General features: G+C 42.8%; 1 protein-coding gene across 4 annotated transcripts in view; it reads right to left on the bottom strand.

The window, feature by feature from the left end:
* The window catches only part of LYSMD2 (LysM domain containing 2), a 31,599-nt gene that overhangs the window by 4,337 nt on the left and 465 nt on the right, over positions 1–26,797 (bottom strand). The window contains exon 1 of one of the 4 annotated variants that reach the window (XM_055279144.2): positions 11,892–12,810. The exons of 1 other annotated variant lie outside the window; for it this stretch is intronic. In XM_055279144.2, the coding sequence (XP_055135119.2) occupies positions 11,892–12,164 (273 nt within the window). In that variant the 5' untranslated portion in view covers positions 12,165–12,810. Of the gene's footprint in view, positions 1–11,294; positions 11,449–11,481; positions 11,633–11,891; positions 12,811–26,797 lie in introns of those variants that run through there. 2 more of the 4 variants (XM_055279145.2, XM_055279148.2) reach the window with 2 other exon arrangements.

The raw sequence follows: 26,797 nt of genomic DNA, 5'->3' as shown, positions 1-26,797 counted from the left end.
TGGAAGGATGGATGGATGGATGAATTAACACAGGTCAGAGGAGTGGGCATGGAAGATGAAGTAATCAGAAATGGGTAGTTAAGTTATCTGTCGTGCTGCTTATTCTCCTTTCCAACTCACTCTCCCCTCCCAATCCATTCCCCCACTCTTCTTGGGCTTATTCTAAACCCTAGGAGGCTGACTTTTTAAGAACTGCATTACCCAGGTCCCCTTGCCCTTGGAATTCCAGTTGGTTTTGCAACAGCAGCAGAATGACCTTACCATAACCAGTGGCTGCATTCCTCTCTGGTGAGAGTTCCTATCAGGAGTCCCAGATCCAAGTCTCCAGATCTTGCCAGTGTTCCCTTGGCCCTTCAGGCCTAGGGGTAACATCTCCCTGCTATTGCTAGTCTCTGGGTGCTTCACCTTCCCTTGTTGGTTCCCTCAACCATGCTCACATTCAGTAAATGTCCCGTTATTAAACTCTCTTCGGCCACATCCTCTGAGAGTGTTATCTGTATTCTGCTGCGATGCTGACAGATACATCTATCATACAGAGCACAACGGGCCATCAAGGCCAGGCAAGGGGCCTACAGAGGACTAGACAAGGTGACTGACTCAGAGGCTGCGTGCAGTCAGGGAGTCCACAGGCAGTGAAGGGCAAGGCTCCCCCTGGCTTCTGTACATACTGCTGCACAAGTGACTCACTATAACTGGTCCACAAGCTTCCTAAAGTCAGGGGCTCCACTATCTTCATCTCAATGACATTAGTAAGCATTTAAGATGTATGTGGACCTTTATGGTCTAGACTATAAGATGACACACGAGATGCCAGAGTCAAGAACACCAGGGATATTCAGACACAGTTAGCAACAAGGTGGGAACCAATCTAAGGACAGGGGCAGATTTGAGTCTTGAGTTTAATACAGCGTAGTACTCAGAAGCATGGGTTCAGGGGCCATACTTTCTGAGTTCACATCCTGGCTTTCCCACTTTCTAACCATTCCCTGTCGGTTTACTTATCAGGAAAGTAAGGATAGTAACAGTTCCTTCCTCTCCATATATCATAATGAATTAATTCATGTAAAGTATTTACAACAACATACGGGCTGGGCGCAGTGGCTCATGCCTATAATCCCAGCACTTTGGGAGGCCAAGGTCAGGAGTTTGAGACCAGCCTGATCAACATAGCAAAACCTCATTTCTACTAAAAAAAGGATACAAAAATTAGCCAGGCGTGGTGGCGCATGTCTGTAATTTCAGCTACTCGGGAGCCCGAGGCATGACAATCGCTTGAATGTGGGAGGCAGAGGTTGCACTGAGCTGAGATCACAACATCGTACTCCAGGAGTACACACACACACACACACACACACACATGGCACACAAGAAGTACTCAAAGGTGTCAGCAATTATTATCATTAAATTTAATTAAAAGTAAGAAAGCAACAGGTAAGGGCAGATTCTAATATATAATCAGCAAATGAGAAGGAAGAAGGTAGAAATTTTCTCCCATAAAATACTGTTTCTCAGCCGGGCATGGTGGCTCAATCCTGTAATCCCAGCACTTTGGGAGGCCGAGGCAGGTGGATCACCTGAGGTCAGGAGTTCAAGACCAGCCTAGCCAACATGGTGAAACCCCATCTTTACTAAAAATACAAAAATTAGCCAGGCATGATGGCAGGTGCCTGTAATCACAGCTACTAAGGAGGCTGAGGCAGAAGAATCACTTGAACCTGGGAGGCAGAGGTTGCAGTAAGCCGAGATTGTGCCATTGTACTCCACCCTGGGTGACAGAGTGAGACTCTGTTTCAAAAAAAAAAAAATTGTTTCTCCCCCAAAGTAAGAATATATAGGAAAAATCTCACATGGATAAGCCCAGATGAATACCATAATATATCGTCACTGCTTTGAGATGTCACAAAAGGCTTTGAATAGGTTTTTCAAAAGGTAATGAAAATCTTAACCTGTTCTTTACAAGCTATGGCTTAGGCCAAATGCATAGGCTCTAAATTCTGTTACCCATGATGAAATATGAAATCAGACATGCAAAGAGCCAGGAATAAAAGCATTCCATCTAGAAAAAGGAGTAGGAAATGCCCCAGAGCAGGAAAAAAATCACATGGCTAAAGTGAAGGGAGTAATAAGCAAACTTCCAACCAGGCAGGACCTTGGGTGCCAAGCTAAGGAATTTGGAATTTATTTTAAATGTGATGAGAAGCCACTGGAGGGTGATGGCAGGGAGTGACATGATCTGATCACAGTTAAAGATTGCTTCAGCAGCTGGGTGCAGAAAATGGATTAGCAAGAAAGAGGCACCTGCCATAGCACAGACAACAAACTGAAAAATCCAAAATGGTGAAACGATGTTTTCTTTTGCTTTGGTATGTTTTTTATTTATTTATTTATTTTTATTGTTTTTGAGATGGAGTCTCACTCTGTCACCCAGGCTGGAGTGCAGTGGCATGATCTCGGCTCACTGCAACCTCTTCCTCCCGGGTTTAAGCTATTCTCCTGCCTCAGCCTCCCGAGTAGCTGGGATTACAGGTGCATGCCACCATGCCTGGCTAATTTTTTGTATTTTTAGTAGAGACGGGCTTTCGCCGTGTTAGCCAGGATGGTCTTGATCTCCTGACTTTGTGATCTACCTGCCTCGGTCTCCCAAAGTGTTGGGATTACAGGCGTGAACCACCACACCTGGCCTCTTTTGGTATGTTTTATACTTCCGTCTGAACGTAGATAGGTCTACTGTTCTGGCAATTTCACTTCACATAAAGCTAAGAAAAGTCATGATCCAATCCGAGGAAGAGCTGGAAAACTCTATAGCTTTCCTACCTACCCTCTGTTCAACATTTCCTAAGATCCAATTAATGCTGAGACTAGAAAGTGTGTCCTTTCAAACTGATGCAGGACTATCCTCTGTTTCTTAGGGATGGATGAATGGGAGTGGGGAGGTACATTGATCAAATGCTTTCATTTCAAAAGTCTCCCTTAATCTAGATTGAATAGTGTAACTCAATGAAATATAAATTTACTGTCTGGTCACTAAGAAACAGTTTATAAAATGAGGAAAGTAATAGCCAAAGGGTGGTCACAAGTTCAATTATGGTGAAATTAGGTAGAACAAGTGCCATTAATAACTTAAAAACAATGTACTGAAAATGACTCCCCAGCCAGGCGTGGTGGCTCATGCCTGTAGTCCCAAAACTTTGGGAGGCAAAGGCAGATGGATTGCTTGAGCCCAAGAGTTTGAGACCAGCCTGGGTAATATGATGAAACTCCATCTCTACCAAAAAGTATCCCCCAAAACATTTAGCTGGGTGTGGTGGTGCACCCCCATAGTTCCAGCTACTCAGGAGGATGAGGCAGGAGAATCGCTTGAGCCTGAGAGGTTAAGGCTGTAGTTAGCCAAGATCTCGCCACTGCGCTCCAGGTCAGGTGACAGAGCAAGACCCTATCTCAAAAAAAAAATTTTTTTTAAATAAAATAAAATACAATGATTCCCCTGTGAAGGGAATTCACAAAGCATCCCTCCAGAAGATACCTTAAGATCAGGCTGCTGAGTAAGGTCAAGAACTCTTCCTATCTTGGGCCAGCATCATCAGTCCACCTACCTAATAGTGAATGCAATTCTCAAAACTTCTTTTTCTTCCTCTCCATTCCTTAAAAGATATAAGCTCATCCAAAAATGTTTCAGGATACATAATAACATGTACATAGCACTGTGTGGCTTGCAGAATGTTCTCATATACGCATACAGCTCTCATTTGATTATTAGTTTACAGAAAACAGACTTAAATATTACATGATTCTCCCAAGATTCACCCCCACATCTGTCTCCTGTTACGTTCTAGGTGTTGATGGCAATGAGACCAGACCCCTCCATTGCTATGTGTTCATGAGAAAAAGGCTTTTTTTCTTCCCCACACTGTCAGAAAAGTACATGAGATTCTATTTATGGCAAATGTCCAAAAAAGGCAAATCTGTAGATTAGAAAGCATATTGGTGGTAGTCTGAGACTGGAGAAGGAAACAAAGAGTGAGGGGAATGGATGGGCATGGGGATCTTTTCAGGGTGATGTAATTGTTCTACCACTGAATTCCAATAATGGCCTCACAACTCTGTAAATTTACTTAAAGTCATTGAATTGTACACTTAAGATGGGTGAATTTTGTGGTGTACAACCTCAATAAAGGTGTTTAAAAAAATAATGAGAATCTACAAACACCCCGAATGACTAAAGGCTACTTTGCCATATCTCTCACTTTTGGTGGCTCTATTTATAGTTATCTTCTCTTTAACTAGCAAGGGTCAGCAATCTCCACCAGCAGCAGGGGTTAAAGTTATGAACACTAAAGATTTACATGCACCTAAGTTTCTAAATCACAATGTTGATTCTCCCTAAAAATGACAATCATTTCACCTTTTCTCAGCAAGGTAACTTTCATTAGGGGAAACATTAAGCAACAACTTGGCTTAGCAGCTAATTGGCAGAGGAAGAGAAAATCCTGGGAATAAAACCGGCTAGGAAGTAACTGAGGGTACTGCGGGGTGAGGTGGCCTCTGGAGAGGGAAAAAGACAGGCAAGCTGCCTGGAGGAAGCAAAGAGATAAAAGAAAAAGTTTATGCAAATAATAGGTCCACGTGGCTGCCTCCTTTCCACTTTCAGTTTCTATATAGCTCTCTGGAGGTTTCTCCAGGGTTTCTGCACAAAAATTCATGGTGGCAGCCTAGAGTTGGTCAATTTCCTCCAGAGGCTTGACTCTAACTGGGAAGAGCCAGGATCACTGAAAAAGCAATAGCTAAATCTAGAATACAGGGTTAGGGAAGGAATCTTAATGTCTCAGTGGAGATAAACACACCCAGGGGAATGCCAGTCCAAGCAAGTTTACGTCTGAGGTTTGAACTATATTTAACGGTTACTCAATCCACCCCAAATAGTTTCAGTTTCCCAGACCCACTTCCTCAAATGCCTCTTCCTCTGGTAGAGCTGCTCAAGCCTAAACTTGTACATCACTCCATGCAAAGCCCCACTGCTGGGGGAGGGGAGGAGATGAACACTGAGCACCAGCAAGGGCAGCAGTCTTTTACAGATTTGAGAATGAGCCTCAAACCAAATCTTGCAGTTCAAGTCTTCAGCAGGCCGCACCTCTTCACTCAGCCCCTGCCCCAGATCCTGACTTCCAGGGTCTGCTCAGCTCCATGGCTGGCTATTTCATACCAGTCAAGCTTTCTTGTGGCTGAAGTCCACATGTATGTGGAGAACTCACAACATGCCAGGCTCCAGGCTAGCCACAGAAGATACAAACATCAATGAAACAAATTCTCTGGCTTCTCAAGTAGCTAAAAACTACAGAAAGCAGTAGCTGAAAAACTCACCATGAATAAAAAGAGAACAACATGTATTATCTTCTAGCCCCAGCATCTAGCCCAAGGCCTCAAACCAACCAGGCTCAATAGAAGTTGGTTAAGAAAATAATGAATGCCAGTTTTTAATGGCTATTAATGACTAAAAAGGTGATGATAGGAAAGAGTCATAATGATCTTTCCTAAGTCACTAGCAGAAGAACTTGGGTCCATCACGTGTCAGGCCTAGCCAGCTTCTTGAAACTCCAGATTCTTCTTTCCCATCCCCAGGATGCCCAGGCCCATCTCTAGGGGAGAGATATTCAAACTAAACAATAAACAAACAAGCAGAACATTTACAGCATGTCAGCAAATCATCCAGACCCCAGCCACATCTCACCACCTCCTTCCTTCTCTACTGCTTTGGTCCCAGCTGCTATCCTCTCCCACCTGCATTATTGCAAAAGCCACCATCTTATCTGGTTTCCTTGCTTGGTACTAGCTTCCCTACAAACTATTTTTTTTTTTTTTTATAGTACAAGTTAAATTTATATCATTGTAATTTTACCCTAAACATATCTTTAACAAATATGAAAAAGGTAGCTATTGGTATGTAAATGTAAGGTGTTTTTTTTTTTTTTTCTTATCACAATGATAACATTTTGATGTATTTTTTGGTATTTTTCTTTTGATATACTTTTTTTTTTTTAACATACTTTACGGTTTTAGGGTACATGTGCACAATGTGCAGGTTTGTTACATATGTATCCATGTGCCATGTTGATTTCCTGCACCCATTAACTCGTCATTTAGCATTAGGTGTATCTCCTAATGCTGTCCCTCCCCCCTCCCCCCACCCCACAACAGTCCCCAGAGCGTGATGTTCCCCTTCCTGTGTCCATGAGTTCTCATTGTTCAATTCCCACCTATGAGTGAGAACATGCGGTGTTTGGTTTTTTGTCCTTGCGATAGTTTACTGAGAATGATGTTTTCCAGTTTCATCCATGTCCCTACAAAGGACACGAACTCATCATTTTTTATGGCTGCATAGTATTCCATGGTGTATATGTGCCACATTTTCTTAATCCAGTCTATCGTTGTTGGACATTTGGGTTGGTTCCAACTCTTTGCTATTGTGAATAGTGCCGCAATAAACATACGTGTGCATGTGTCTTTATAGCAGCATGATTTATAGTCCTTTGGGTATATACCCAGTAATGGGATGGCTGGGTCAAATGGTATTTCTAGTTCTAGATCCCTGAGGAATCGCCACACTGACTTCCACAATGGTTGAACTAGTTTACAGTCCCACCAACAGTGTAAAAGTGTTCCTATTTCTCCACATCCTCTCCAGCACCTGTTGTTTCCTGATTTTTTAATGATGGCCATTCTAACTGGTGTGAGATGGTATCTCACTGTGGTTTTGATTTGCATTTCTCTGATGGCCAGTGATGAGGAGCATTTCTTCATGTGTTTTTTGGCTGCATAAATGTCTTCTTTTGAGAAGTGTCTGTTCATGTCCTCTGCCCACTTTTTGATGGGGTTGTTTGTTTTTTTCTTGTAAATTTGTTTGAGTTCATTGTAGATTCTGGATATTAGCCCTTTGTCAGATGAGTAGGTTGCAAAAATTTTCTCCCATTCTGTAGGTTGCCTGTTCACTCTGATGATAGTTTCTTTTGCTGTGCAGAAGCTCTTTAGTTTAATGAGATCCCATTTGTCGATTTTGGCTTTTGTTGCCATTGCTTTTGGTGTTTTAGACATGAAGTCCTTGCCCACGCCTATGTCCTGAATGGTATTGCCTAGGTTTTCTTGTAGGATTTTAATGGTTTTAGGTCTAACATATAAGTCTTTAATCCATCTTGAATTAATTTTTGTATAAGGTGTAAGGAAGGGATCCAGTTTCAGCTTTCTACATATGGCTAGCCAGTTTTCCCAGCACCATTTATTAAATAGGGAATCCTTTCCCCATTTCTTGTTTTTGTCAGGTTTGTCAAAGATCAGATAGTTGTAGCAATGCGGCATCATTTCTGAGGGCTCTGTTCTGTTCCATTGATCTATGTCTCTGTTGTGGTACCAGTACCATGCTGTTTTGGTTACTGTAGCCTCCTACAAACTATTTTTAAAGCAGCAGCCAGAGTGATCCTTTTAATGCACAAGTCAGATTATGTCACTCTTCAGCTCAAACCCCTTAAATGCATCCCAACTCAGAGAAAAAGACAAAGCCCTTACAATGGTCAAGGTCCAAAGTGATCTAGTCCAACTATACCCCACTGCATTCTAAGCACCAGCCACAGTACTCCTGGAAGGTGCCAATTATGTTCTCACCTCAAGGCGTTTGCACCACTGGTTATTCCTTCTGCCTGGAATGTTCTTCACCAGATATCTGCACAGCTCCCTCCCTTACCTCCTTCTCAGCAAGGCCTTCCCTGGCCACACCATTTTAAATTCCAGCCATCTCCATGAGCCCTCCCCAATTCCCTCTCCTGCTTGATTTTTTTTTCATTATGCTTATCAATATCTGACATAAGAGACATTTTATTTTTCTACTTACTGTCTCCACTAACTAAAATATAAGCTCTATGAGGACATGGATTTTTATTTACTCACTAATGTATCACCAGAAAGGTAGCTCTGAGGGAAAGAAAAAAATTGGATGAATGATAAATACTGTTAGGAAAACATGGCAGGGAAGTTGGGGAGGAGCGCTGGGGGACTGGGGAGAAAGGCTACAATCTGACATAGAGTGTGCAGAGAAGGCCTTAAGAATGAGATATTTAAGCAAAGACTTGAAGGCAATGAGGGAACAAATCACTCAGCCAGAATCAGCTCCATCATTCGCCCAGGGCCAGTAAAAAAATATGAAAATATGAGGCCCTTGTTCACAAACTATTAAAAATTTCAAGACATGACAGTAGAGTATTAAACCAAGTGTGAGGCCCTTCTAAGAATGGGGTCTTGTGTGACTGCACAGGTCACATGCCCATGAAGCTAGCCCTGTATCCAGCTATTAGAGAAAGACAGATAGAATGGCAAGTGCAAGAACCTCAAGGAAGAACAGTGCTTTGGGAACAAGCAAAGTAGCCATGCTTGTTAAAAATGGAGACTCTGGCCAGATGTGGTGGCTCACTCTTGTAATCCCAACACTTTAGGAAGCCAAGGTGGGCGGATCATGAGGTCAGGAGTTGAACACCAGCCTGGCCAACATAGTGAAACCCTATCTCTACTAAAAATACAAAAATTAGCCGGGCATGGTGGCGTGTGCTGAAAGTCCCAGCTACTCGAGAGGCTGAGGCAGGAGAATAGCTTGAACCCGGGAGGCAGAGGTTGCAGTGAGCCAAGATCGCGCCACTGCACTCCAGCCAGGGTGACAAAGTGAGCCTCTGTCTCAAAAACAAAAACAAACAAACAAAACAGAGACTCCTAGACTCCTTTTCTGGGTATTCCAATCCCATAGATCCAATGTCAGCTAGGATCCTTTATTTTTAGTTTGCCCCAGAGTATTCCTGTCCTGCCCAGGCCAATTTGAGCAACATGGATCTATTCTCACATCCTGAGATATGCCCTGCTGCCAGCCCTTCAGCACCACCTCAGAAAATGGTTCCCAGCTTGTTCCCCTTGTAATCCAGGGCTGGCAACCAGGTCTCCATCTTCACCCCCTTGTTGGAGTCTCTGTTCTGGGAACTTTCTCGTACCTAGACTACGACTGGCTCTTAATCAGTCTTCCACCAAAGGACTGAAGTCCTGCCTGACACCCAGCTGGGTGGTTGAGGAGCTGCCGTGGAGAGACAGGCTTCCCTGAGAGTTTCTGCTCATCTGTGCAAGATTGCCAGACATGGTATGTTACAGCCAACTGTTTGCTGGACTGACTTAATTTCTAGGTGCACTGCCTTGAGTCTCTAAGCTCCCAATATCTCATTTTTGCCCTTTTAAAGCAATCATTTAAATATGTTGTAGACGGTCTTGCCAGTCAACAATAGAAACCTAATTTGCTCAACTTCTTTCTGTTCAGTCAGAAGAAAAATATTTTTCTGCCTTTTTAGCTTCTACCTTAAAATCTCACAATGAGTAAACCTAATTAATATCTGCAGATATGAGACCAGTGCAGTGGCTCACACCTGTAGGCCCAGCACTTTGGGAGGCTGAGGTGGGTGGATTGCTTGAGCCCAGGAGCTTGAGACCAGCCTGGGCAACATAATGAGACCCCATTTCTACAAAAAATACAAAAATTAGCTGGGCATGTGGCTTGAGCCTGTAATCCCAACTCCTCAGGAGGCCGAGGTGGGAAGATCACTTGAGCAGCAGCAGTTGAGGCTGCAGTGAGCCACGTTAGTGCCACTGCATTCCAGCCTGGGTAACAGAGTGAGAGACAACCCTGACTCAAAAAAAAAAAAAAAATCTGAAGATATTAAAACAAGAATATCACTTCGCTGTTATGGTAAGTATTAACTCTTTCACTGATTCTATATTACCAGTGGAGGAGTCTCTAAAAATTTTATCAACTATAAGCCAGGGCCCAAAGTAATGAGAAATACATGTAATAAACTAGTGGTCCTCAACCAGGGGTAAATTTGCCTTCTAGAGAACATCTGGCAATGCCTGAATAGGGGCGGGAGAGTGCTACTGGCATCTAGTGGGTACAGGCCAGAGATGCTGCTAAATATTCTACACTGCAAAGTACAACCCCATACAACAAAGAGTTATCTGGTCTATAACATCAACAGCGCTGAGGTTGGGAAACCCTGAAATGAACTATGTGTCACTATCAATTATAGTTTCTGATTCATTATACTTGTGTTTAATATCTTAAAATCAAAAGTCTTTATAAAAGCAATGAAAAATCTGATCTACACTTTAATTTTAAAAAGTAAATGGTAATGAGGTTATGAGTAATAGGATCTATATTAGACGTAACAGGGATTAGAAAGCATTTGATCAAAGGTGGAGAACTGCAGTAAACAGATGTATAGGAGTTATCTATAATCAACTCAAGTGAAACCACAGACGGCTGTGGGTCACAGAGAGATTGCACGGGAAGAGAGCATGGGAAATAACACTCTTCTGCATATCATAGATTCCTAGGTGCTGTCACTAGCCTAGTAAGGCAAGATGCCCGAAAACCAGACAGAAAAGACTGTCCTCCTTCAGTAGCCAGGATGCTGAGAGAGCTCCTGATAAGACTAAGATAAAAATAAGGATGGATATCAAAAGTAATATCTAGAGAAAAGCAAATGCTTTATCACTGTTAATTCAAGCTGGTCTCAATGAATGATCATACTTGGAAAATACCCTTACCTCTCATCCATCTTCTCATCTGTAAAAAGATTAATTACACCTACCTCCTAGGCTTACTGTGAAAGTTAAATAAGATAAAGATGAAACAAGACAAATGCAATGCCTGCCACACAGGAGGCATTCAGCAGAGGGTAGCTACTGGTATTTCCCAACTTTGCTTTCCTCTGCCTCTGACCCAAACCAGGCCCCATTAATGCATATGGAAAATTGTAGCTCTATGTTCACATGTATAGAACTCCCAAGAGGGCAGAACGGGGCTCTCCATGGCATGATAAAGTCAATACATGACTGCACAGCAAGGTCCCTCTCAAAATATTTCAAAGATAGAAGGACCTGATAGGTAAACATATACCGGCTTAAATATGCAAAATACATTCTCCTTCATACCGATTCGCCTTCATTCGGTAAAGGGCCAGAAAGAGTTTCACTTTAAGAGAAAGATATAGATAAGATCCTCTTTCTTCCCATTGCTGTCTAAGGTGCTTCAGGAAAGAACACTGAAAACTGATACAGAGCCCAAATGTAAAAAGGCCATCACATAGCTCACAGTTAATTATAAGTAATTTTAATGAAACAATTTGTTCCCTCAGGTTTCCGTGTTCTTCCCAAAGGTATAATGCAATACACCCAAACACACACACTTATAAATTCGTAATAAACGCAGTCCTCCAGCTCACCTACACCACAGTTCTTGGCTGCTGCTTAGCGACAGGTGTCACATTCGCGGTTGCCAGTGAGCCCAGAGGGTGTAATTTCACTTCTACATAAAGAAGCATAATCGATAGAACCAGAACCACCCAGTAGGAACAACTGCACCATTCCTGACTCATCATGGAGCTTGTTTTCACAGACAACAAAATTCACCTCAGTTGGGCTTTGCGTAAATATACAGTAGTGTGATGGGGCCTGCAAATCGGGTGAAGGTGGTTCACGGGGATGCTAAAGCCTTAGTCCTCTTCGGCCTCCCTCACGCGACAGATCTAGTCTGAGCCTGGGCGGGGCACCGGGAACTCGATGCAGCTACCTAGGGAGGGAGCCCTGGCGGCCCGCCCCTCCCGCTGCAGGACCAGCTTTGGCGACCACTGCGGTGGCCAGCAGCGCGCGCTGAGCGAGCCCTGGGAGCCGAGCCGCCGGGGACGCACGGCCGTCCCTGCGACTCCCCATCCCCCAAACCCCCACCCGCAGTCCAACCCCCACCCCCACCCGCACCCCGAGCCGCACCGCCTCCTGCGCGGGAGCTGCCAGCCCGGGCCGCGGCGGCGCGCCCTGCTCACCGTGACACCGTACTTGAGCGCGATGCCCTGCAGCGTGTCGCCCGCGCGGACCCGGTGCTCCACATGGCGCTCGATGACGCCGGCGCCCAGCGGCGCCCGCACGCTGGCGGTGCTACCGTACGAGCGGGTCTTGGTGCGGGCCAGGCTCAGCGACAGCTCGGCCTCCTCGGACTCAGAGCTGGAGCGCGAGCGCGGCGGCGGCGAGGGGGCCGAGGGCCGCGGCGCGCGCGGGCCGCCTTCCCGCAGGGACAGTGCAGGCGAGGAATCCGCCATGGGTCCTTCCGAGGCCGCCGGGTCGGGGAGCTCGCCAAGGGGGCGGCGCCTCCTCCTCCTCCGCCGCCGCCGCCGCCGCAGCCTCTTCCTCCTCACAGGGGCTGCAGCAGGCCGTTCCGCGGGGGCGGCGGGCGAGAAGCCGAGGCCGGGAGCCGCAGGCCGGGCATGGCGGGCGCCTCCTCCTCTGCGTCCTGCCTGCCCCGGGCGCCCGCGGCACACGCACCTGCAAGGGTAAGAGCGAAAGCAGCTCCCGCCGCAGCCTGCCGGTACCGGGAAGACCCTGCAGAGCGAGGGCGCCGGGGCGCGCTGAAGCCCGCGGCCGTGGGGGCTAAGAGAGGGCTATCTGCAGGCGTCCTAGGCCCCAGGTGGACCCCTGCTCCATGGCGATAGAGCCCCAACAGAACCCTGCCCTGGCCACGGCGGAAAAAAAAAAAAAAAAAAAAGCGTTGCTCTGCCTCCTTTATTGATTCTCCAGCAGGAGCCAGCTTGCTCAGACCTTCCAGCTCTGCCAATGCCAAGGGTACTTCCCTCCCCCCACCCCAGTGACCTCAAAGTCCACGTCACAGAAAAACAAGATCATCAAACACACACAGACAGCTTTTCCAGGTCCATCTCAACAGCCTCAGAGTCCAGTCCTTTCAACATTGCACTAGGAGGGATAGTGCTTCTAAGGCCTAATGGGTGGCCTCAAAATAAACCCCCTAGTTGTTCGGGTTTCACACTTTGTACACTAGTGCCAATTTAAGTCCTGGCTGCCTCGAAAAGCTGGTCACATACAATTCATTCTCCAGGCTCAGTAGTTGGAATTTACTATCTGCATTCATCTTCTTTTCGTCAGTTTATTCTTTGACACCCTGAAATCGCACCTCCCTGCCCCGTATTGCTATTAATATTATAACCACCAAACACCTCTTATCTGTACTCTTCATTTGAACACCGTCTACTCTTGAACACCCTTTCAACACACTGTATTATACACAGAGTGGGTACACATTTACTAGCATCTAGTGCCTGGTTTCTGTTTTATTTTGGACAGCTCTCCAAGAAGAGGTACTTTGTAGGACGGTCCGGAGCCTGGGGGTTTGATTTGTTGGCTGTAGTTTTGGTATGTTGCTGTGCTGGACAGAGGCAAAGCTAATATTGCTCAGGAGAGAAAGGATGGGAGAGCAGCAAGCTTCCACATCACCATCCCACTCAAAACTCCCACAATGGCTCTCTGGGGACAACAGCATTATTAAAAACCTACACTGGCATTCAAGCTATTATTTCTATTTTCATTATTCATGGTCTGACCATACCCCATCTATTCCTGCCAAACAGAGCCTCTGAAACTGGCCTCCTTGTTCCTACTTTCATACCTTGCATGTTATTCCCTCCAATGGTAACACTCTTCCAGTACCCTCTATTACATTGTTTAAAGCTTTAAGGTCTGTCTCAAATGATACATCCTCCATGAGATTTTTCCTAATTCTTCCCAGTGGTCCCTTTTTCCCACCTGCCCAACTGTTACTGTTTCTTCTTTGAACTCCAAGAGGTTTGTATTAATACCTCTGGTTTAGTATTTAACTCTCTGTGTTTTGTGTTTGTACTTGCATGTACATACATGAGCTTGTCGTATCTCCTCCAACAGATACATGCTCCTGGGAGGCATAACTGGGTCTTACTCATCTTTTTAGCTCCAGCAGTGCCTAGCTCAGTGGAATAAAAAAAAAAAAAATACAACATAATTACAAGTGGCTGAATTGAGGTGTAGTAAAAAGATCCTGAATGCTAATTTAGATTGTTTAGCATAAGTCTGCCATGCATAAACTTTTGGGTGGTATCCAATGTGTCCCTTTCAGGACCCAAGACAGAGGCAGAATCTGAGTCTCAATATATAGACGAGATCTGGTAATGTTTCAAGAAAGAAGTATCTTCCTTCAAAAAGTTTACAATCTAGGAATGAGACAGCATATAATGTTTTCCACTAAGAGAAAAAGTTTACTGCATGACTGGAAGTTTTAATCTGAAGATTAAAGAACTGAGCCAGGCACAGTGGCCCATTCCAGCACTTTGGGAGTCTAAGGAAGGAGGATAGCTTGAGCCCAGGAGTTCAAGACCAGCCTGGGCAACATAGTGAGACCCATCTCCACAAAAACTACAAAACTTAATCAGGCATGTGGCATACTCCTGTAGTCCCAGCTACTTGGGAAACTGAGGTGGGAGGATCGCTTGAGCCCAGAAGGTGATCTCTGCAGTAAGCAGAGATCATGCCACTGCACTCCAGCCTAGGCAACACAGTGAGACCCTGGGGTTTTTTGTTTTGGTTTGGCCTTGGGGTTTTGTTTGTTTGTTTGTTCGTTTTGAGATGGAGTCTTGCTCTGTTCCCTAGGTTGGAGTGCAGTGGTGTGATCTCAGTTCACTGCAAGCTCTGCCTCCCAGGTTCAAGCAATTCTCCTGCTTCAGCCTCCTGAGTAGCTGGGACTACAGGCATGCGCCACTATGCCCGCCTAATTTTTTGTATTTTTAGTAGAGATGGGGCTTCATCATGCTGGCCAGGCTTTTCTCAAACTTCTGACCTCAAGTCATCCATCAGCCTCAGCCTTCCAAAGTGCTGGGATTACAGGCCTGAGCCACCATGCCTGGCCCTGTGTGTGTGTTTTTTTTTTTTTTTTAGAAAGAACTGGGTTACATGAGGTGTTATTAGATGTTCATTGTTTTCTTCTTAAACCAGAACTTTGAAATTGTTTTAATATGTATCTACCTACAACATAGAAGTTCATCACAATTAAAGATGAAACATTAAAAGCATTTCCTTTGAAGGGAATGGTAAGAAAAGGAAGCCTATTATTGCCTCTATTTAACATTGTTTTGAAGGTCTTTGCCAAGGCAATTTTAAAAAGAAGAAAGGGAAATGAAGATTGAAAAGAAATAAACTGTTATTTACAGATAGTAGGCAATACTAAAATGTTTATAGGAACACAGATAATGAATACATTGGAACTGTTCAAACAATTGAGAGTTCACCAAAGTTACGAGACACAAGATCAATATACAAACATCAATTGCATCACTCAATCACATAAGTGTGAAAAAGATGACATTCCTGATACTACCAAAAATACCTAGAAATAAATTTAACAAAAGAAAATTGTTCCTCGTGGAGTAGGAGCATGAAAAAAAATTTAAGGTAATAAATAAAAAGATAAAAGATGAAAGAAAGAAAAGTGTGTCTTGTATGGAAAATATAAAACTTTTTTGAAGTACATTAATGAAATATAAATAAAAACAGATATACCATGTTTGTGAATGGGAAATGCAAAATAATGAAAATATCATTTTCTTTACAAACTAATGTTAAATTCATTAAAATTCCAAACAAAATCTCTACAGCATTCTTCAAAGGACATGACAGAGTTATGCTGAAATTCATATGAAAGATAAAGCACTAATGAGCCAAGGCATTCCTGCAGAAGAATTAGGAAGGAGGCTTACCCTTATAGCCATCGAGACTTAAAACTATGAGAACTAAAGCAATGTGGAACTGGTGCTGAGACAGGAAAACATAACAAAGGGACAATGAAGTAAGCCAGCAAACAGATTCACATATATTGGAGAACTTAATCTATAACAGACATAAAGTTACATATTCAATAAATGTTGTTGGAACAATTAGTTTTCTGTGTGAGAAAAGATGAAATTAGATCCCTGTCTTATACTACACATCAAAATCAATTATAGATTGATTAAAAACATAATTGGGAAAAGCAAACTTTAATGCTTTTGCAACAATATTTTTATAACCTTGGGATAGCAAAGGATTTTTTAAACAAACTCCCAAAATCATAATTCACACATCACATAATTCATCCATTTAAAGTGTATAATTCAATGCTTTTCTGCATATTTATATTACATTACTAATTTCTTGAATTGTGGCAAATGTACATAACATAAAATTCACCATTTTAACTTTAAGCTTACAATTCAGTAACATTAAATATATTCATGGCCCGGGTGGTCGTTCTCGCCTATTATTCCAGCACTTTGGAAGGCCAAGGCAGGTGGATCGCTTAAGGCCAGCAGTTTAAGACTAGCCTGGCCAACATGGCAAAACCCCATTTTTACTAAAACTACAAAAATTAGCCTGGTGTGGTGGCAGGTGCCTGTAATCCCAGCCACTTGGGAGGCTGAGGCACAAGAACCGCTTGAACTTGGGAGGCGGAGTTTACAGTGACCCGAGATTGCAACACTGCACTCCAGCCTGGGCAACAGAGGGAGACTCTATCTCAAAAAAATAATAATTAAATATATATATATATATATATTTATTCACAATGTTATGCAACTATCACCACTATTTCCGAAAGTTTGTCATCACTCCAAAAAGAATTTTTTTTTTTTTTTTTTTTTGAGACAGAGTCTCGCTCTGTCACCCTGGCTGGAGTGCAACAGCACAATCTCCACTCACTGCAACCTCCACTTCCCGGGTTCAATCGATTTTCATGCCTCAGCCTCCCAAGTAGCTGGGATTACAGGCGTGCACCACCATGCCCAGCTAATTTTTGTATTTGTAGTAGAGACGGGGTTTCGCCATGTTGGCCAGCCTGGTCTTGAACTCTTGACCTCAGGTGATCTACCCACCTCGGCCTCCCAAAGTGCTGGGATTCAAAAATAAATTTTTAACCATTTAGCAATAACTACATTCCTGCTTTCCTCAGTCCCTGGTCACTTCTAATCTACTTTCGGTCTTATTAATTTGACTCTTCTAGATAGTTCATAAGTGGGAGCATACAGTATTTTTCCTTTTGTGTCTGGCTTATTTTACTTAACATAATGTTTGCAAAGTTCATCCATGTTGTAACATGTATCATGTTGAGTTTTTGGGAGCTCTTTGTATATTTTGAATATAAGTCCTTTAGCAGATATGTAGTGTTTAAATAATTGTTTCCCAGTCTGTGGCTTTGAGAGGTGACAGTGTGCTGGCAGTCCTCACAGCCCTCGCTCACTCTGGGCGCCTCCTCTGCCTGGGCTCCCACTTCGGTGACACTTGAGGAGCCCTTCAGCCCGCCGCTGCACTGTCAGAGCCCCTTTCTGGGCTGGCCAAGGCCAGAGCCAGCTCCCCCAGCTTGCAGGGAGGTGTGGAGGGAGAGGCGCGAGTGGGAACCGGGGCTGAGCACGGGGAAAGCTTGCGGGCCAGCTGGAGTTCCGGGTGGGCGTGGGCTTGGCAGGCCCCGCATTCGGAGCAGCCGGCCGGCCCTGCCGGCCCCAGGGCAATGAGGGACTTAGCACCCGGGCCAGCGGCTGCGGAGGGTGTACTGGGTCCCCCAGCAGTGCCAGCCCACCGGTGCTGCGCTCAATTTCTCACCGGGCCTTAGCTGCCTTCCCGTGGGGCAGGGCTCGGGACCCGCAGCCCGCCATGCCTGAGCCTCCCACCCCCTCCGTGGGCTCCTGTGCGGCCAGAGCCTCCACGACGAGCACCACCCCCTGCTCCACGGCGCCCAGTCCCATCGACCACCCAAGGGCTGAGGAGTGCGAGCGCACGACACAGGACTGGCAGGCAGCTCCATCTGCAGCCCCGGTGTGGGATCCACTGGGTGAAGCCAGCTGGGCTCCTGAGTCTGGTGGGGCCTTGGAGAACCTTTATGCCTAGCTCAGGGATTGTAAATACACCAATCAGCACCCTGTGTCTAGCTCAGGGTTTGTGAATGCACCAATCGACACTCTGTATCTAGCTACTCTGGTGGGGCCTTGGAGAACCCTTATGTCTAGCTCAGGGATTGTAAATACACCAATTGGCACTCTGTATCTAGCTCAAGGTTTGTAAACACACCAATCAGCACCCTGTGTCTAGCTCAGGGTTTGTGAATGCACCAATCCACACTCTGTATCTAGCTACTCTGGTGGGGACCTGGAGAACCTTTGTGTCCAGCTCAGGGATTGTAAACGCACCAGTCAGCACCCTGTCAAAACAGACCACTGCGCTCTACCAATCAGCAGGATGTGGGTGGGGCCAGATAAGAGAATAAAAGCAGGTTGCCCAAGCCAGCAGTGGCAACCCTCTCGGGTCCCCTTCCACGCTGTGGAAGCTTTGTTCTTTCGCTCTTTGCAATAAATCTTGCTACTGCTCACTCTTTGGGTCCACACTGTTTTTATGAGCTGTGACACTCACCGCGAAGGTCTGCAGGTTCACTCTTGAAGCCAGCGAGAACAGGAGCTCACCGGGAGGAATGAACAACTCCAGATGCCCGGCCTTAAGAGCTGTAACATTCACTGCGAAGGTCTGCAGCTTCACTCCTGAGCCAGCGAGACCACGAACCCACCAAAAGAAAGAAACTCCAAACACATCTGAACATCAGAAGGAACAAACTCCGGACACCCGCCTTTAAGAACTGTAACACTCACCGCGAGGATCAGCGGCATCATTCTTGAAGTCATGAGACGAAGAACCCACCAATTCCGGACACAGCTTGCCTTTTAAATCTTTTAACAGGGTCTCTCTCAGAGCAGGAGTTTTTAACTTCAGTAAAGGCCAACTTGCTGGGTGCAGTGGCTCATGCCTGTAATCCCAGCACTTTAAGAGGCTGAGGCAGGAGGATCTCTTGAGGTCAGGAGTTTGAGACCAGCCTGGACAATATAGTCATATTTTTTGGTCTCTACAAAAAATAGAAAGACTTAGCCAGTTGTGGTGGCACATGCCTGTAGTCTCAAGTACTCACAAGGCAGAGATGGGAAGATTGCTTGAGACCAGGAGTTCGCGGCTGCAGTGAGCCATGATTGCCCCACTGCACCCCAGCCTGGGGGACACAGTGAGACCCTGACTCAAAAATACATACATACATACATATGTCTAACTTGAGGGCTTCTATTTTGTCTTTCATGGATCATACTTGGTGTTGTGTATAAAAGCACAACCTAGATATTCTATGTTATTTTCCAGAAGTTTTATAGTTTTGTGTTTTACATTTACTTCTGTGATCAATGCATTTCCCCCTCCTTTTTTTGAGATGGGGTCTCACTATATTGCCCAATCTGGTCTCAAATTCCTGGGGTCAAACCATCTTCCCACCTCAGTCTTTTGAGTAGCTGGGAGTACAAGCAAGCACCACTGCACCCAGCAGGCTGATTCATCTTGAGTTAATTTTTGTGAACAGTATAAGGTCTGTGTTTAGATTCATTGTTTTACATGTGGATGTCTAGTTATTTCAGCAACATTTGCTGAAAAGACTATTTTTTCTCTATTAAGTTGCCTTTGCTCTTTTGTCGAGAATCAGTTAACTACATTTGTGTGGGTCTATTTCTGGACATTCTATGCTGTTCCATTGGTCTATTTGCCCATTGTTTCACCAATACCACAGTGTCTTAATTATTGTAGCTTTATAGTAAGTCTTAAAGTTGGGTAAGTCCCTGACTTTGTTGTTCTTCAGGATTGCATTGGCATTTCTAAGTCTTTTACTTTTCCATACAAACTTTGGAATCAATTTGTCAATATCCACAAAATAACTTGTGATTTTGACTGGGATTGCATTGAATCAATAGATCAAATTGTGAAGAATTGACATCCTAGCAATATTGAGCCTTCCTATCCATGAACATGGAATACTTCTCCATGTATTCCAATTTTCTATTATTTCTCACATCAGTTTTGTTGTTCTCCTCATATAGATATTGTATGTATACCTAAGTATTTATTTGTTTCTGTCTGTCTCCTTTTTTCTTTTTTGGTGCTAATGTAAGTGACATTGTGCTTTTAATTTCAAATTCCAATTACAGGAAAGCAGTTGTTTTTTCTATAATAACCTTGTATCCTACAATGTTGTTATAATCAGTTATTTGTTCCAGAGTTTGGATTTTTTGTTTTGGGGGGGTTTTGGGGTTTTTTGGACAATTCTTTGGGATTTTCTACATAGATAATCATGTTATCTATGAACAAAGACAAAGTTTTATTTCTTCCTTCTCAATCCATATATCCCTTTTCCCCCTTATTGTTTTATTGCATCTGCTAGGACTTCCAATACAATGTTGAATAGAGGGTAGCAGGGGATATCCTTACCTTGTTTCCAATCTTGGGGGAAAAGCATCTAGCTTCTCACCATTAAATATAATGTTGGCTGTAGAGTTTTTTATAGATATTCTTTATCAAATTGAGGAAGTACCCCTCTGTTCTCAGTTTGCTGATAACTTTTTAGCATGAATCGATATTGAATTATGTCAAAAGTTTTTTCTGCATCTATTGATATAATCATATGACTTTTTTCTTCTTTAGCCTGTTGATGTGATAGAGTATATTCATTAATTTCTGAATGTTGAACCAGCCTTGTTTACCTGGAATTAATCCTACTTGGTTGTGGTGTATAATTCTTTTTATAAAATGTTGGATTCAATTTTTTAATATTTTGTTGAGGACTTTTACATGTATATTCATGAGAGACACTGACCTGTAACTTTCTTTTCTTGTAATATTTTTGTCTGGTTTTGGTATTGGAGCAATGCTGGCGTTATAGAATTAGTTAAGAAGTGTTCCCTCTGCTTCTATTTTCTGAAAGAGATTGTGGAGAACTGGTATCATTCTTCCTTAAATGTTTGGTAGAATTCACAAGCTAAGCCATCTGAGTTATGATAAATGAAATAGAGACTAGAAAAACAATCAAGAAAGTCAACAAATCCAAAAGTGTATTCTTTGAAAAGATTGACAAAATTGACAAACCTTTACCTAGACTGACCGAGAAAAAAAAGAGAAGATTCAAATTACTAAAATCAGAAATAAAAAAGAGGATATTACTATTGATCTTAGAGAAATAAAAATGATAATAAAGGAATGTTATGAACAACTGTATAACAACAAATTAGATAAAGTGAATGAACTCCTAGAAAGACATGAATTAGCAAAACTGACCCAAGAATAAATACACAATCTGAATAGACGTAGAACAAGCAGAGACTGAATTTGTCATTTTTAAACCTCCAACAAAGAAAAGCCAAGACCTAGATAGCTTCATTGGTGATTTGTACCAAACATTTAAAGAAGAACTAATAATCTTTTGCAATCACTTCCAAAAAATAGAAGGGCACTTTCTAATTCAAAGACATAACAAGAAAAAAAAACTACAGACTATTTCTTACGAATGTAGACACAAAAATTTTCAACAAAATACTAGCAAACTAAATCTTGCAACATGTAAAAAGGATTATATACCATGATCAACTGGGATTTATCCCAGGAATTAATGGTAAATTTAACACCTGAAAATCAATGTATTACAATATATTAACAGAATAATGGGAAAAACAACCCACAGGACCCTCTCAACAGACACAGAAAAAGTCTTTGATGAAATCCAGCACCCTTTTGTTATAAGAACATTCAACAAAGTGGGAATAAACAGGAACTCCCTCAAACTAATAAAGGATGTTTACTAATGAACACCATCCAGAAAGTTAAAAAAAAAAAAAAAAAACCAGAATGGGAGAAAACATTTGCAAATCACATATCTGATAAGGGACTTGTGTCTAGAACACATAAAGAACTTTTATAAATCAATAGCAATAAGACAAATAGTCCAACTAAAAAATAGGCAAAGGACTTGAGTAGACATTTCTCCAAAGAAGATATAAAGTGGCAAGTAAGCACATGAAAAAATGTTCAACATCATTAGTCACTAGGGAAATCATTAAAATCACAATGAGATACCACTGCATACTCACTAGGATGGCTATAATTTTAAAAAGACATTAACGAGTGTTAGAGAAGATGTGGAGAAATTGGAATTGTCACCCATTGCTGGTTAGAATGTAAAATGGTGCAGCTACTTTGGAAAACAGTTTGGTGGTCCCTCAAAATGCTTCATATAAAGTTACCATATGACACAGTAATTGCACTCCTAGGTATATACCCAAGAGAAATAAGAACATATCGGTACAAAAATTTGTATATGAGTGTGCATAGCAACATTATTCATAACAGCCAAAATGTGGAAGCAGTCTAAATGTCCATCAACTGATGAACAGATAAACAAAATGTGATCTATCCATACAACGAATTCTATTTGGCCATAAAAAAGAATAAAGTACTAATATGTATTACAACATGGATGAACCCTAAAAATATTATAATTAGGGAAAGAAGCCAGTCATAAAAGACAACATGTTGTATGATTCCATTTACGTGAAATGTCCAGAATAAGCAAATCTAGAGAAGACAAAAAATAAATTTGTGATTGCCAGGGACTGGGTGTGTAGGGGGAATGAGGAACGAGTGCTAACATGTATGAGGTTTCTTCTGGAGTTTTGAAAACGTTCTAAAGTTATAATAGATTGGGTGATAGTTACACAACTCTGTGAACATACTAAAAACCATTGAACTGTGCATTTTAAAAAGGTGAAATTTATGATATGTGAAATATGCTTTTCTAGAGAGAGAGAGAAAGAGAGAGAATGGTTTAATAAAGCTCCATCACTCACCTTCAACCATTATCAACTCGTGGCCAATCATTTCATCTATACCCCACCCCACCACTCTACCCCGTCTCCCACACTGAATAATTTTTAAAGTAAATCCCTGATATTATTTCTTCTGTAAATAATCAGTTCATCACTCCAAAAAGTAAGGACACTTCAAAAAAAAATCATGATACTGTTATCACATCCAAAAAATTTTTTAAATAACACCTTAGTCTGGGCACGGTGGCTCATGCCTGTAATCCCAACCCTTTGAGAAGCCAAGGCAGGCGGATCACTTGAGGTCAGGTGTTCGCGACCAGCCTAGCCAACATGGTGAAACCCTGTCTCTACTAAAAATATATATATATATATAGGAAAATTAGCCAGGCTTGGTGGCACACGCCTGTAGTCCCAGCTACTCGGGAAGCTGAGACATGAGAATTGCTTGAACCCGGGAGGCGGAGGTTGCAGTGAGCCGAGATCACGCCACTGCACTCCAGCCTGGGCGACAGAGTAAGACTCTGTCTCAAAACAACAACAACAAAACTGTAATCCCAGCACTTTGGGAGGCTGAGGCGGGTGGATCACCTGAGGTCAGGAGTTTGAGACCAGCCTGACCAACATGGGGAAACCCATCTCTACTAAAAATACAAAATTAGCCAGGTGTGGTGGCGCATGCCTGTAATCCCAGCTACTTGGGAGGCTAAGGCAGGAGAATCACTTGAACCCAGGGGGTGGAGGCTGCAGTGAGCCGAGATTGCGCCATTGCACTCCAGCCTGGTCAACAAGAGCAAACTCTGTCTCAAAATAATAATAATAATTATTTTTTTTAAATAGACCTTAATATAATCAAATATTCTGTGTTCACATTTTCCCCAATTGTCTCATTAATGTGAATTTTTAACAGCTGCTTTCTCAAATTAAGATCACACATTACATTTTGTCATTTGTCTCTTGAATTTCTGTGTATCTATAAGCTTTCTCTCCTTTTATTTTTCTTGCAATTTATTTATTGAAGAATCAGTTGTTTGTCATGTAGAGCTTCCTATATTTTGGATTTTGCTGATTGCATCACTGTGGTATCATTTAACATGATCATGATCACATAGTAATTAGCTTTTAGATGTTTGCTGTCAATTATACTACACATACGATTTAATTCATAATTCATCAACATAGTCGCTGCTCCTTTAGTCCTTACTATCCACCATATCCTTTGAAGCATCCTTGACACAAATTATCTCAGTCTTTCTAATAACCCCTTGTGGTAAGTATTATTATCCTCAGTTTAAGAGATGAAGAAGGCTGGGCACGGTGGCTCACGCCTGTGATCCCAGCACTTTGGGAGGCCGAGGCAGGTGGATCACAAGGTCAGGAGATCGAGGCCACCCCAGTCAACATGGTGAAACCCCGTCTGTACTAAAATAAAAAGAATTAGCCGGGTGTGGTGGCAGCGCCTGTAGTCCCAGCTTCTCAGGAGGCTGAGGCAGGGGAATCGCTTGAACCCAGGAGGCAGAGGTTGCAGTGAGCCAAGATCGCACCACTGCACTCTAGCCTGGTGACAGAACAAGACTCCGTCTCAAAAAAAAAAAAAAAAAAAAAAAGAAAAAGATGAAGAAAATGAGGCTTTCTAAGAGAGGTTACAGAAACTTGGCCATAGTCAATGTGCCAGTAAATATCTGGGTTCAAACTCTCTGATGTTAAAACCCATGTTGTTATCTGTTATATGATAATATCCCATCCCATTACCTGTGGTTTGTGCTGGTTGTTTTTAATCAACTCTAGGAAGCAGTCTTTCAGTCCATCCAAAGAATGTACTTTCATACTTCATCTTTAACACTTAGGATGCTTTCAGCTTCAAGTAACAGAAAACTCCATCTCAAATTAACTCAACAATAGGTTATTTATTATCTCATATAACAAGAAATCCAGAAGAAGGGCAGCACTGGGGCTGTTTGATGACTGACTCAACAGCAACATGGCCGACCCAGATTCATTGTATCTCTTTACAATGGCCAGAAGTGGGTCACATGCTCACTCCTAAACTCTCAGAGGCCACTTAAGAGGATTCTATTCCTCTTGTCTATGATAGATTTGAGAGTGTACTTCTCAGAGGCTAATAGGGTCACCTTTCCTAATGTGTAAACACCCATACAGGCTTCTATAAAGAAGAAGAAGAGGGTGGACTGAATGTTGAATAGACAACCAACAGTATCTACTACCTGTTCCTAATGAGGTATGCTACATATTCCACTGTGAATAATTAAAATACTTCATTATAGCTGCCACGTTGAACTTTTTTCCTTTCTGTCATTTGACAATTACAGTTAATATATCAGCTTCCTCATTTACATGAAGAAATGGCTACACAAGATGATATATAAGGTCCCTTCCAGCTCCAGGAGTTCTGTTTCAATTTTACATTTTCATCGTCTAAAAAGCAAGTAGAAAAGTTAAACTTACAAGATATGGTCCAGAAATGATAATGGGTTTCAACTGATAAGTCATAGGCATATTGACATCCTTTCTGCCTTAAGATAAGACATAGGCATTAGATTTAAAGAGCTAAACAGACTGGAACTGGTAATATCTTTCCGTTAAGTTTTAACATTAGGTTAAACGTTCTACTTCCCTCACTCATCCATTAACACCTTCCAGCTTCCAACACTCATCATACAGACAGAGACTGATCAGAAGTTTCTTTTCACAACTCACTTTATTTTGGGTCAGCATCCTCCTGGAGCATGGCTCTGGGGCTGTAGGATAGCTCTTGTATCTCTGCTTCGACTGCCAAATATGACTTTAACTTAAATCATTCCCCTGTCCGCTTCCTTGCATGGCTGGTTTCTGAAGGAATACTCTATTCGTTTTATCACATGCAGCCATTTTCCTCATGAGGAATCACAGGAAACCAAAGAGAAATACTGTACACTACTGAGCACCTTTGCTACTCTTTCTTCCAATATGAATGAAATTGCTTTATTATTTTCAGCATATGCCTACTATCAGCTTTCTCTGGGAAAACTGCTGGTTCGATCCGTAAGCAGCCCTGTTCTTATTTAACAGAAGGCTATGACTGTAACAAATGTACAACAAAAAAGTCAAAGGCATCCTGTTGGTTACACAGGACATTCGGAATAACAAATATACAGGAAAACTTGGGAACATGACTTAAAGTAATTTGGTCACACCTCTATTTCATTTAACTCTTTCTGGCTCAGATTTGTCATTCTGACAGGAGGCCCAGGGTACAGTCCATTACCACAATTGATCATAGAAACGACACTGGTCTCTCAGTCAGCAGCCACTGCGTGCCAGTGTTCATCATGCTAGTTCCCAGAGTTTTAGAGGATTAACTTTAGTTTCTGGTTCAACCCATCTGCTGGGGAAGGTATGGCCCTATTTTGAAATGTGCAAAGGGGAGACAGTGCTGGGGTTGCCCACAGTGGAAGGAGAGAAGACAGGCTTACTGACCACCCCTATGACCTTGAATAAGTCACATCACCTCTCTGTGCCTCTTATTAACTATCATTGTGGAAAAATACCCTCACTCTGCCTGTCTCACAAGGGTTCTTGTAAAAATCAAGTGAGAAGACGAACAGGAAAGTATTTTCATAAATGCAAACCAGTGTTATCATTTTCAGATATGGAATTTCCTCTCCAGCACTTTTTTTTTGGCCACACCTCGTGCCAGACAGACTATACTATTACTGCACACCTCATGCCAGACAGACTATAAAGCTGTTTCACCTCTTTTCACATTTTGCCTAAAATTTCATATAGAGATTACACCAGCCATGCTGCATCCATCCCTTTGGTTCATTTTCCTCCACCACATCTCTGAATGCAAATCCCACCATCACGTGAAACACTGCACAGCAGCAACTTGCAAAACTCAACGAACCTTAGACTGTCAAGATAAGTCCCATAAGCAAAGGTCATGCTCAAAATATGCTGCAAAAGTTCAAGAAGGAGAGAGAGATCACATCTAATTAGAAAAGGCCTCTGGAAGGCAAATCTAGATGCCATGTATTTTCATAATGTTGGTCTTTGTCCTATGTCACCCCACTCTACTGTCATGCTTCAGAAACTTGACTTTATTTTCTCTATCTTTGGAGCTCTCAAGAACCTGGCAGAGAGAACATCTCAGGGTATATTCAGGGATGAAGTGAACGGGCTCGACGACTAACAAACCCAGTGGATTTTAACATTTA

This window comes from Symphalangus syndactylus, chromosome 5 (genome assembly GCF_028878055.3).
Source record: "Symphalangus syndactylus isolate Jambi chromosome 5, NHGRI_mSymSyn1-v2.1_pri, whole genome shotgun sequence".
NCBI lineage: Eukaryota > Metazoa > Chordata > Mammalia > Primates > Hylobatidae > Symphalangus > Symphalangus syndactylus.
Note: the sequence above shows the minus strand (reverse complement) of the source record. Positions and strands in the feature narration are given on the sequence as shown.